Genomic DNA, 13776 nt, shown 5'->3' with positions numbered 1-13776 from the left:
GTGATGGCCCATTGAATGAGTTGAAAACGTTTGTTTTTATGATTAAATTTAAAGTTCTCAGTTCTCAGCGTTAAGGTGTGTTTGTTTTACAATTGTTTAATGTTTAGAACAATGGTACCTGGCTAATTTTCATGGGTCTCAAAGATCCACTTTTCCATTAACTTATGTGACATACTTTGTACTGCAAGAAGGTTTAAAAAACAAAATTCTTGACTTTTATTCTGACAATTATGAATCTTCAGAAACAATAACAAATAAAATAATAACTTGTCTCCAGAATTATGATCTTTCTATTGATTATGTAACTGCATACGATGCTGATAATATAATCACTAATTACAAAAAAGTTCAATTCAGTTTTATGAAAGTTAAACGGCATCAATGCATTTATAGTAAAGACAAACTATAACTATAATTGTCACATGATTCAAAATGCTAAAAGTATGCAAATAAGAAATTGTTCTTTGATATTGAAACTTTAGTAAATTGAGTGTCAAGGCAGTGACTCTATGTCAAGTAAAAACGTCACTGACTACATTACAAAGAAATCAGAGTTGCCAATTTTCAGGGGTCAATTTCTCTGCCTCAAATGCCTGTAGTAATTCTGAATATATCATTCGAAAAATGATTGCTTTCTTAAGTAATGTACAAAATTTCAGATTTTTCTATTAAGGGGTTGTCAAAATATAAGCAATTAAAAAGTGCAAACATTGCTAAAAAAGCTGTATTTTCTTCTTTTTTTCATTTCATCTGGTATTGCAGATATTCCTATTATTTTTTTTAAACGTAGAATAATGATATGATAAAAAGCATACCTATCAAATGGTTAAATTTAAGTTTATCAAAGGCAAAGAAGTAAAGAATTTTAACATCTTGACCTGCTATTAAATTATGTTTTTGCACAAGACAAAAATAAATATGATGCATGTATTTGGTAATTCATCAAAGATCAAGAAAATGAGGTAAGTAATAATATGAAAATACCAACTTTTCTGAGCCATACTTGTATTTTATGTTTCATTTTATGAATTTCATGAAGAAATCAATATTAATTTTAAAAATAGAAGACATAACACTTACTGAACTTTGTAATGTTATGAGCAATTTAAAAAGAATTTAGAGTCAAATCTTAATAATCAAATACATACCTTTTTTTTATTTAAGTAACGATGCTCATTATTAGCCAAATTTTTTAAAGTACGATGAGCCAATTCATACTGTTTAGTATTTATGTAATGAATCCAACTTAAGTTGTCATGGCCTTTCAAAAATTGAGTCAATGCATTATGCTGTGAAGGTGGCTGTAATAACAATTTACTGTGTTTTCCTATATTGAACAGAAAATAAAGTTTTACTTCAATCATTCAATTTTGTAAAACTAATTTATGATTTGTATAGATTCACTAACTAATCATTATTATTCTAATATAATATAACATAAATATATTAGAGAAAATGAGCAATATAATGCAATTTTACAGAAGATAATTCTCATTACAAAAATACAGATACAAAAGCAAATTGCTTTACATTATTCATTTCTTCTTGTGATGTTTTTATGTATGACTAGTAGCCCCGGGATGCCCCCTAGTGGGCATTCTATCAGCAATGGTGTCATTCCGTAGTATAAATAATAAATTCAAATCAATAATAAAATCCTATTATAAATAAAAATATATATAGATACTTATAAATACTATAATAATACTTGATATACAGTCGACTCCGCATAAGTCAACACCCCAAGGGGAAGTGGAAATGTGTCGAGTTATCCAATGTGACGACTAAAGCGAAGTTGGAAAAAAAAAACCCACAAAACTACAATTAATAAAATACAGTAGTGCGTTATACAGTAGTATAGGCTTACAATACGTTGTGTCCACCATTTACAATTACTCTATAGATGAAAAACTGAAAAATTCGTTTAGTGTTGTTTGTTTTGAGCACTTAACTGTCTCGACTTTCTTTTTCAACAATCATGAATGCCTTGAAAACATCATCTTCGCAATTGTCAATCATTGGCAAGTAACGTCTAAGAATTCTTAATGCCTCTGGCATGAGAAAATGCAAAATTGGATTCTGGTGTGACGTTGATGTAGATTGTATATTTTCTTTTTGTTTATCTGTTATTATTTTATACATAAAAATACATAAAATGTTAAGGCATTTTTATTAATATGTATGTATATATATATATTAATAAATCAATTATTAATAAATAATTCGACTCCCCCTCCTGAAAAAAAAAATGAGTTCGCACCCACACGTACGGAATGAATTCATTTTTTCAGGAGGGGGATGACTTATCGGAGTGTGGGGCAGCAAAAGTATGTCGACTTATCCAGTGGTGTCGAGTTAAACGGTGTCGAGTAAACCGGAGTTTTTTTAACATTAATGCCTATGTAAGTTGGCCGGGACCACAGAAAGCTGACTAGTTAAGCGACGGTGTCGAGTTATCAGGATGTCGACTTATGCAGACTCGACTGTATATAGATACTTGCAATATGGTAGCTTTTGTTTAGTTTTGTTTTGTTTATCAAGAACTGTCTTATTCTTACCCATTTTTGGTTTCTTAATATTTCATTATAATATTCGTTTAATAATAAATTCCTACTACAAATAAAAATAATAATATACTGAATTTATTGTTAATTTAAATAATAGCTAGGAGCACCCCTAGTGGACATTCTAGGCATACCAAGATAGATATACAAACAGTGCAATCAATGGCTTATATTATTAGATTCTTCTCATGAGCTCTTTTTATGAAGAGTTTGTTTTATAAAAGGAAATCAACTTCAACCGTTACAAGATAAGTCTGCATGCATAATTAAGCTATATGTTTTCAATGACAACTTCACAGTATAAAATATACAATTATGCAAGTTAGGTAATTTTTTTTGTTTTAGAAATTTTCTACAGGCTAAAAGCAATTGTGGAATATATGCACAAAATTACAGTAATTTTCTGATTGAATAATATGTTCTAAAAATTTTTTACATTATAATTTAGACCATAAATAGACTTGCTGCTGCCTAATTTTAGCAAAATTGATTAATAATACACATGGGCTGTACTAATGTGATATTTTTACTTTCTAATGTGAACTGCTATTTTACATTTTTAGTTTAACTAATCCTTTATCTTATTTCTATAATGCATGGTGTTCCAAAAGTCCACGTACAACTTTATACTTCAATAAATGAAGATGTACAAATATTAAAACTATGTAGTAAATAATATTTGAGATTCCAACATTTAAAGTTTTTTATGTAATAATTTTATTAACATAATACTAAATTATTTTAATTTTTGAATCTCAATAATGACCCCAAATGATGACAGTCAAAAATAAAGTAAACTGCAAGTTTTTGTTTGCAGAATTAAAATCAACAACACTTGTTAGAACAAAGTATACTATTCATTATGGCATGTTTATTATACTTTTAACATTTATGTATCCTTAATTACTGAAGTGTAAAATTAAATAGATTTTTGGAACACCCTGTACAATAACAAATTTATAATTATTATTTTGCAATAAATAACAATAAACTCATTATAAATAACAAGCGTAACTTATAATATAAAAATTCTTACCTTCATCTAAATACCATTTGAATACAAAATCAGAAAAACCCTAAAATAAAAATTGATATTAATTATTATCTGAAATGTATCTTGATTTTTAAATGTATCAATTTTATAATTTTATAAAATCTATTTATATTTAAAATTCCATTTAAAACATATTTTTATTGAATATAATGAGAATTCTAAATTTGAATACACAAACCTTGACACATCAAACCAATCTTAAAAAGGACAAAAAATATTTATTTTAAGAAATAAGAAATTTATATCATAGATGATGATGTAAAATAAATATGAATAAATTACTTTTATAAAATAAAGTATTGGTAATTTGTTAAAATTTAAATATGTATATTTTGGTATGTATGCTAAAAAAAATCTATGTTGGATATTATTATTCAGCACATGGGAAAAACAATGAGATGTTAAAGAATTAAAGCTGATAGTAACAATATTTATTCATAAAATCTTTAACATTAGGTAAAAATTACTCCCTACTGAATTTCAGAACAACAACAAACATTCTTCAGAGCCTAAAAAACTGTTTATGTAGAAACCATTTATGAATGTCTTATCGCATCTTAAAAATTTACACTAATTGCAAATTTAAATTGCCAAAAATGAGATGATATGTCCTCAAAACATTTTGGTGTAAGCAATTTTTTTGAGCTCCTTGTAAAAGATTTGGAATGTTCTGAAATATCTTGGAAATATTTCTTAAATATTCATACATACTTGGTCTGCAAACTGAATCATATATCTGTTCAATCTGTCTTGATTATCTGTTTCTTCACATAATTCAACTAAAATTTTGAAGTCACAATATTTCTCAGCAAGAGAAGCTGTTCTTTCATATTGTCCTGCTTGAACTAAAAAAAAAAATTTCATTAAATTAAATATATCAATAATGTAAAGTACATTATTAATTCTCAATAGAATAGAACTTTTCTTAGCAAAGCATATCAGACATTTTGTATCTGTACAGAAACTTTAGAATTAATAGTTTTTAACTGTTAATAACTTAAGGTTTTGAATGCACCATTAATATCAAATTCTGGTCTTCTGTTTTGGAATAATATCCAAATAAATTCCACAAGAATAATTTGTTTAAACTTCTATTTTATATTACTACTGAATTTTTTCAACCTATTATTGTTCCATATGGCTTGTAAGTATATCAAGTCTATATTTACAAAATGCTATCCTTAAAGTCTTTTCACAAATATCATTCAATTTCAGTGTATTCACCTGATAGCAGATAACCAATTAAGTTCTGTTGTTTTATTTATAAAAGTTTTCCTGATAAATTAAATATAAATTTTTGAAGAGTAAACAGAAAACTTCTGACTTTTTTTTTATAAACTTCCATGTTGTGTATCTTCAATGCATCTTATTCTGATATTGACCTAAACTTTTCTTCTTTGCTTAAAATTATTATATAATTTGCACAATCAATTATAATAAACTTCAGAATGAATCTTCGGAGACATAAATGATGTAAATAAATATTCAAATCTAATACAACAAATACTGTTTATTTCCAGGATAGTAATGAGTAAGAAATGATTTCTTTAATAAGATGAAATAAAGACTTTTAAAAACATTTAAGATTGAAAAAATTGTTCAATTGTTTAGTTTAGGGCTTTTCTTGCATTATCAAGTTTTAGATATAAAGCTTTAAAATTACATTTATGTACAATAAAATAATTTATGGGTCCACCATTTATGGTGGACCCAAAAATTATTTTGGGTGGACCCAAAATTTATTGGACCCAAATGGTGGACCTAAATGGTAGACCCAAAAATTATTTTTTGAACAGACTACGTCTTCTTGAATCGACTAAAAAATTATCTAACGACGAAATTTAATAATCAAAAATTTTAAAGTTAATTCGTCACCAGAGGGACACCAGAAATCTGCATTAAACAGCGCTTCTCAAGTGGATATAAAAGTCTGGAAATCTGCCACTGGATAGATTAAAATTGAAGATGTCTGTAAGATCCGCCAATTTCTGAATTTTTACTTTTGTTTTAATTTGGATGTTTTATTGTGTTTTTTTAAAGGAACTATTTTAACCCAGCGGCCTAGCAGCCTCAAAGGAAAGGTCCGGTTGTCAAAGGGTGTAACTAGAACAAATGTTACAGAAATAGTAAGGTGGAGTAAGAAATGATTTCTTTAATAAGATGAAATAAAGACTTTTAAAAACATTTAAGATTGAAAAAATTGTTCAATTGTTTAGTTTAGGGCTTTTCTTGCATTATCAAGTTTTAGATATAAAGCTTTAAAATTACATTTATGTACAATAAAATAACTCTTAAATTCACACTCCTATTTATATACAATAAATTACAGAGTAACGATTTAATTAAATGACTATTGATTTTATGGTAAATCACAGAAAAATGAAAATAAAATGGTTTATTACATAACTGAGTTAAATTCAAGAATAAATTTTAAAGAAGCACTTGGGGACCTTATAGAATGCAGAATTGCTTACAATATGGCAACAGAGTAGACTTCAGTTCTGATGTCATGCTAGCTTTCTGATCATTTGTTTAGAATATCAAATGATCAAGAAGTTAGCGCTTACATATGCTAATAAGAATATTGAGTGCACCAAAACTAATTATCACAACCCCAACACACAGGTAACCCTAGAAGGATAATAACAGAATATGACCAGACTCCACCCAATATATAAAGACACAGCAAAAAATAGAGGCGCCATACTTACATACAGAAGAAACCCAAAAATTTATAAACTTTTACATTATTGTAAAGATCCTGTAAATAAAACGAGAGTACCAGGAGTATATAGGATCCCAATACTAGACAAAAGATTTAAACATGATCTACTATACATCAGATATACCAACAGATGACTAAATAAACGTATTGCGGAGCACAAATATGACATCAAAAAGAAGAAACAAACCACTGTCCACATATGCCTCCAAAACAGGAGTGAAACCTAACTTTGAACAAACTAGCCTAATTGGGCATACAATCCAAATTGAGCAAGCTAAAACATGGTAAGCTCTAGAAATTTACAAAGCAAGATGAAGAGAGGAATATATGTTTATATGCAAATATATATATATAACATTGATTCAGAATATTTAGGCACTTATGCTGAAAGCATCATATACAATTTTTGAACTGCATTCCAAGATTTAAAATTTATAGCATTATATAGCATATTTCAAATAAAATGAAAAATTGGAGACGTGAAGCAGACATATTATTAAGTCAAAAACATTTATCCAAATTTACATGAAAAATTAAACTCCTTCTAATTAGAATAAAAGGTTTTTTTGGTGAGTAGATTTTTCTAAATGAATTTATATAAAGTTAGTTTGTTTTTTTGCATTGAGGTAATAAAATATAGTTTTCTTTTAGTTAAAGTAATATAACACAGATATTTTACTTTTTATTTATACACATAAAATGAAATATAGAACAGAATGTACACCTATTATAATAATCTATTTTCACTCATTGTTTGAAAATCAGTTGATGGTATATCTGTCAAAATAAGTTAATTCGATAGAATACAAACTCATTTATAATGTAAGCTGATATTTTTGATCCTGAGAATCACATTAGAGTGAGTTCCAAATATATGCTTTTTATAAATTATACTTACATATTGGCAAAATAAGTTTTCTCCGATCACTGATATACTTCTGTTCAACTAAATCATACTCTTGTCTTGTTTTAATAGATTCTAAATGGCATTTATATCCATCTAAAATAATATCGGTCAAATCTAAAAGTTGTTGAAAAATTGTGCCAGAAGTCTGAATATCATCAGCTGTGGGAATACCAAATTCGACACTGATACCATGCTGAAAAAAGAAAAAATACATTTTTTACAATATATTTTCAATAACAAATTGTTCAATAATGGTATCAATAGTAGTAATCATTTTAACCTGTTTTGTAAGCATTGTATAAAGTCCCATAGGCCCTCCTGCAGATGTCCAAGGAACATATTCTGCATTTTTACATTCTTTTGTAGACTTATAACTATCTGCCTTTGTATGACGAAACTGTAATACTTCTTGAAGTACTTCCTTTAATAATAATTTTAAATATATAAATTTTAATGCTGATTAATTATATACTTAATATAAGTTTCAAATACATTTAAAAAAAAATAATTTTTTAATTTAAATACAATTTACTCTTCTTAGTATTCAATATAAGCTTATAATATATCTAATAATTTATTTTATCATATTTTCAAATCAAATCAAATCATTTATTAGCATATTTAGGAATTAATCCTGTTACAAGAGGAACTCTAAATAGAGTCACAGCAAACAAAGAAATTCATAAATTAGAATTTGTCTCTGTGAAAATGAATAAAAACTTTCCCTGTTATATAAATGGTGTCTATCAACTGCCAAGCAGACCATATCATTGGATTCTTCTCTAATCTTCTTGGAGGGTAGAATATTTGGTAAAGAAATTATGTAATCTTATTATCATAGTAGGTTCCATTTGAAATAGATCCCTATAAAAATTGTCCTTCAATTTATAGTATGACAAAGTAGAAATCCCAAATTGTATTCTAAGCTGTTCTTGACAATTTACACAAATAATGTTTCATATCCAAATACTACCTGTCCACTAATACGTAAAAACAGTGCAGTTTAATCTTAAATGCATGTAAAATCTCTTAATCTTGTGTGGAATTTGAAAATTAATAATTATTTTATCATATATTAATTTTATTAAAAATTATTACAATAAAAAACAAGTAATAGCAAGAACAATAAATTTAATAAAGGTAACAACATATCCAGAACCACTAACCGGTGTGCACAGAAACAAAAAACTAAGGGTGAGACTATGCAGACGCGAGCGAGCGAATTTTCGGAGAGAGCGAGAATAAGTGGCGAGAAGAGGTGATGACATTTCTCGCTCCCTTTTGTTTCTCGCTCTCGATTATACGACCACACAGCGCGCGAGCGAACGAGAGAAAGAGGCGTGGAGTTAATGAGTCACGTGTTCTCGTCGAACTTGCCGAGTAAAGCTATTGTTATATACAAATAAAACACAAAATGGTTCGACATCGACGCTTGTTACTAGCAAAAAAAAAGTTGTTATTATTAGGATTACTGCACGAAGAAATAAAAATAAAACGACGATATGGTGTTCATCCTCTATGGAAACAGCGAAAAGCTAAAGGACATTATAATAATTTGGTAAGAAAATAGAATTTGTATAATTTCATGTTTGTCTGTAGTTTGAATAATATTAAAACAAAAATCTTTTTATATATAGATGAAAGACATGAGAAATAATCATTCCTCATTTTTTCGGAACTATTTACGGATGGCTCCGTCACAGTTCGATCAGTTATTACGGCTGACGGCTGATCGATTACAAAAATATAGTAATAATGAGTCGATTTCTCCTGGTGAACGTTTAGCGATTACATTAAGGTAAAATTCGAATATAATAGTTCAGATAAAAATTTAGAATTAAATAATTTATCAACTAATTAAATGCTTTTCTAGATTTTTGGCAACTGGAGACTCTTACAAGTCTTTAGCCTATGCATTTTATGTAGGATTCTCCACAATCCAAAAAATTATTCCAGAAACTTGCCAAGTTATTTGGGATACACTTAGAGAAAAATACATTCCCGTGAGTATTCATGTATGTCTGGTATATAACATAGAAAATATACACTACAATGCTATGTAAAATTTCATACATAATTGTAATTAAGTATTGTGATAATTCCATACATTTGCACTGCATTTTATTTTAATATATATATATATAGCATTAGTTTATTCTGAAATATATCTGCTGTATTGTGCATTCCTTGCAGGAACCTACTGAACAGATATGGAGGAAGTCTGCCATAGAATTTGAAAAATTATGGCAATTCCCAAATTGCTGTGGAGCAGTTGATGGCAAGCATGTCAACATTCAGCAGCCTGCAAATAGTGGCTCTCAATTTTACAATTATAAGGTGATTTTCAAAAAGAATGAATAACTTGCAATGCAATCTTTTAATCTTATTTTAAAACATTAGTTTCTCATAATGCATTTTATAACATATAGAGTAAACAGATAATGAATATATTTATCAGTTATTTATGATTTAGAGAAACAATTTCTGATGGATAAAGTTTTTAAAGACAATTGTAATGTACAAATGAAGATATTAATACTTTCAATCAAGGAATTGTGTTCTATTGACCTATCTATATACTATTTTAAAAGCTTGTTAAAAATTATGATAAAATTATTAATGCTCAACCATGTCAAGAAATCTGAAATAGATAAAATTCAAGAATTTTAATTTGTTTAAATTTCTTCCAGGGAACTAACTCCATTATATTGTTAGGCATTGCTGATGCACATTGCAGATTCTTGGCTGTTGATATTGGTGCATATGGCTCATTTTCTGATGGAGGAGTTCTGAAGGCGTCAGTACTAGGCAGAAAATTGAAAAATGGAACATTGGGGATACCAAGTTCAAGTATTCTGCCTAATTCAAATACTTTATCTCCACATGTGTTGATAGGAGATGAAGCATTTCAACTACGCCCAGATTTTATGAGACCGTATCCTGGTAGACAACTGTCCCCTTTGCAGAGTGTGTTTAATTATCGCTTAAGTCGAGCAAGGTATATTTATATTTTTTTTACATTAATAGTTATAATTCTAGATACAAATAATTAATGTATTTGTAGGCGTTGTATTGAATGTGCCTTTGGTATACTTGCCAACCGATGGAGAATTTTTCGAAGGCCCATTGCTTTAGCACCAGATAACGTAGATAAAGTAATAAAAGCAGCTGTTGTGCTGCACAATTTTATGATCACTGAGAATAATTTATCAGGTATCATTTGTTACAATAATTATTTTTATTTGTTATATTTTGTATTTATAGTATTAATGTGTCTTCTAGATGAAGCAGCATATTGCCCAGAAGGATACAGAGACTATTTAGATACTAATGGTGTATTTTGCGAAGGTTCATGGCGCACAGATGAATTGTGTGAGCAATGGAAACCATTTAAACAAAATGTATCACGCAATTTTTCAAAATTGGCAGGAGATATTAGAGATAAATTTGCCATATATTTTGTTTCAGAAGGAAATGTATCTTGGCAATGGAATAATATATATTGATTAAATAAACAAAAATTGTTTAAAAAGTAATGTTTATTAATAATTATTAATCTGACACATCATCAATAAAACTATTCACTATATCAATAACCGTCCTTTCGCACAATCTTCTTTTTTTTGATGGCACTTGCTTCATTAAGGTGTCAAGATATAGTGCGAAAGGACTCCCTTGACATTCATTCAATTCTCTGAAAAGAAATAAATTTTTAATGTTCTGAATTGTAATTTTTTATAAAATTTTGTCAAACAGATTTTGACAATTATTACATATAAAATTGTTCTGTACATAGAAAATATATTCTCACCTATTTACATTACTAATTTCTTTTAGTAACTGTTCTGGAAAGGATGTTTTCCTCTTCTTTGGATGAGGATGAGGATGAGGATGTGATGTGGACGGTGAAACTTCTTCTATATTCACATCACAACCCATAGCAATATTTTCTAAAATCTGAAGTATTTGTTGAGATTTAGAAATAGAACAATAAAAAATAATTTTAAAGATTACAAAAAGAATACATACTTCTGATGCAGTTGGTTCCATATTTTCATTTATTTCAGTTTCTGAAATATTTGATTGTGTTCTGGAAAATAAGTATAATAATACTATTGTATGAAATGTTCTACTTGTACCTTAGAAAACTACTAATAAAATAAAATTTATTTATCATTATTTTAAAATATTAATGTAAAGATTCTTACTCTCTAGCTTCTACCACATCAGCTAAAAACTGTAACTGTGAATAAAAGATCCATTTAGGCTTTTTGGCTTCTAAGCCACTTCCACTCCTTGGCAAGCTGTTGTGGATAGCCCGGAACTGATCACAGAGATTTTTCCATAACTTCTTGCATCTGGTTACTGCAAATATAAAAACTAATTTATTAACAACTACTGTATAATTTAACTCATAAATAATCAAGTTTTATATTTCGACATTAATTACAAGAGCTTTTAGTTATATTGCACGTGTCCTGAGACAAAGAAAAGCACGGTATATCCGACGACGCGATGTAACGAAGTAATAAAAATTCTGAGCATATATTAAACAGATTATACACGCTACGGAATCTTTATTCTCTATTTTTTATGTCAAGTGTTTCTGGTATAAAATAAGCTTATTTTATACCAGAACTTACATACTTATATACGCTACTAAACAGAAACTTACCGTCTAATTGAGTGTCTTCAGCTATCTGATTCCACTTTGCATATAAAACGTTTCGATTCCTGTGATCAGGAAGTCGTTTATCCCATATTTCTGGGTGTAAATAAACGTTATTTATCAATTTTTCTTTTATGGCTGGTCCGCCGTCTTGCTCACTGGAAGAAGCCATTTTGTACTCCTTTACGAAGGCGCATGCGCACCGTTCAGCGAGAACTGGCGAGACGCGAGAAATATCAAAACCTGTCAGATATGTGCGAGAACCAGAAATTCGCTCTCGCCAGCGAGATTTCTCGCTTCTCGCTTGTGCATGGTTCTCCTTTGCGAGAACTATATCGCTCGCAACCTCTCGCTCGCTACTAAATTCGCGTCTGCATAGTCGCACCCTAAGGCAAACATTTTCAAACTCCACCAGAGTTCTCCTTCAGGCATTATAACGAACAGCTGATGGAATGTCATAAAAGCTTTTTTCGGAATGAAATGTGCACACCGGTTATCGGTTCTGGGTACGTTGTTAACTATATCCTGGTGTGGTGTAGTGTTGTCTACTGTTTAATAAATATTTTGAATATTAATATAAAATTTGTTCTCAAATAATACATACACTGTAATGAAATAATAATAATAAATGTCAAAATACTAAAGCTACTAGCAGTTAAAAAAACACATCAGCAAAAAGCAGAAGTAGAAAGGCTGTATTTGCCAGTAAATCAGGGAAGAAGAGGACTATTAAATATAGAGTACATGTATAAAGCACAAATAGTTAAATACAACCAATACCTAAAAGAGGAAAGTGATCATCTGATTAAAGTAATAGTAAAGCATGATATAGATAGAGATAAATACTCAATAATAATAAAAGCACAAGAGATAGAAGGTGAATTACATTTACCACGAGGAAATACATATACAGATAAAGAAATTAAAAAATCAATAATAAAGTGGCATAATGATGTATGGAAAAGTCAACAATTACACGGTCAATTTCTTAAAAGGGTATTGGATCAGGGCAATACAGACAGAGAGCTTGCGAATCCATTCAAAGGATTAAAAAGCAACAAATAGCCCCAAGAGTTGAATCATTAATATTTGCTATACATGACCAGGCTGTAATGACACAACAATATCAATGTGACATATTAAAGGAGCCACTGAATGGGAAATGTCGCCTTTGTATGACCAAAGACTACGCAGCACATTATATTAGGATGCAAAAAATTGGCAGGGACTTGACAAAGAAACAAGCATTTATATATATAAATCTTGATATGTTAAATTCCCAGCAACTTCACTTTTCCTGTGTACAATAGTTTTAAGAATAAAAACTTGTATTATTGTAATTATACTTTAATACAAATGATTTATCTCCTACTGAATCATATTAAAGTTGAATGATAAAAGGTGACAGAAACAAATAATTTTTTAATACATGTTACCATTTTGAACTTTCTTTTATGAATTACATAAGAAATGTAGTGCATTCACTTACAGATTTGCCTCAAATAATACAGAACCTTAGTTAATCGGGGTTCTACTGTACTTTCCATTGCAGTAGTTAATATATCAAAAATAAAAATAAAATAATGTTTATATTTTAAATAATCTTACCAAAAATATCTGATTAACAGATGTTATTATCTCGAAAATATTTGAAGCTGTGATATCTCTGTCTAGCTGTGCTTCTTCCCATTTGATTAAAAATGGAAATATCTCATTTATGGCAGAAACCTAATAAATAAGTGTTCACAACTGTTTACATGGAATAAATATTATATGATTTTATATTAATTTTATTATGCTACTTCATATTATTATTCAAAATTTTATGCAATGTTTAAATCAATTACATATTTACAA

General features: G+C 28.7%; 2 protein-coding genes and 1 long non-coding RNA gene across 3 annotated transcripts in view; 1 reads left to right on the top strand and 2 right to left on the bottom strand.

Annotated features, from left to right (window-relative positions):
* Nup133 (nuclear pore complex protein Nup133) overlaps nucleotides 1–13776 on the bottom strand; it is an 89091-nt gene that overhangs the window by 11386 nt on the left and 63929 nt on the right. Inside the window, exons 21-26 of the mRNA XM_067284535.1 lie at nucleotides 13528–13647; nucleotides 7531–7671; nucleotides 7242–7443; nucleotides 4330–4463; nucleotides 3601–3640; nucleotides 1149–1327 (exon numbers count right to left, since the gene is read on the bottom strand). Of these exons, the coding sequence (XP_067140636.1) occupies nucleotides 1149–1327; nucleotides 3601–3640; nucleotides 4330–4463; nucleotides 7242–7443; nucleotides 7531–7671; nucleotides 13528–13647 (816 nt within the window). The remainder of the gene's footprint in view (nucleotides 1–1148; nucleotides 1328–3600; nucleotides 3641–4329; nucleotides 4464–7241; nucleotides 7444–7530; nucleotides 7672–13527; nucleotides 13648–13776) is intronic.
* On the top strand, nucleotides 8607–10786 carry LOC136986911 (uncharacterized). Its single transcript, XM_067284546.1, has 7 exons — nucleotides 8607–8808; nucleotides 8888–9048; nucleotides 9124–9253; nucleotides 9444–9587; nucleotides 9941–10248; nucleotides 10315–10463; nucleotides 10533–10786. The coding sequence occupies exons 1-7, from the start codon at nucleotides 8665–8667 to the stop codon at nucleotides 10754–10756; spliced, it is 1260 nt and encodes a 419-aa protein (XP_067140647.1). The 5' UTR covers nucleotides 8607–8664; the 3' UTR covers nucleotides 10757–10786.
* On the bottom strand, nucleotides 10772–11139 carry LOC136986915 (uncharacterized). The gene is made up of 2 exons (XR_010882554.1): nucleotides 11062–11139; nucleotides 10772–10944 (listed from the first exon to the last, which is right to left on the bottom strand). It is a non-coding gene; the product is annotated as an uncharacterized lncRNA (long non-coding RNA).

Source organism: Centruroides vittatus, unplaced genomic scaffold, assembly GCF_030686945.1.
Source record: "Centruroides vittatus isolate TY-2023 unplaced genomic scaffold, ASM3068694v2 scaffold_1323, whole genome shotgun sequence".
Taxonomy (NCBI): Eukaryota; Metazoa; Arthropoda; class Arachnida; order Scorpiones; family Buthidae; genus Centruroides; species Centruroides vittatus.
Note: the sequence above shows the minus strand (reverse complement) of the source record. Positions and strands in the feature narration are given on the sequence as shown.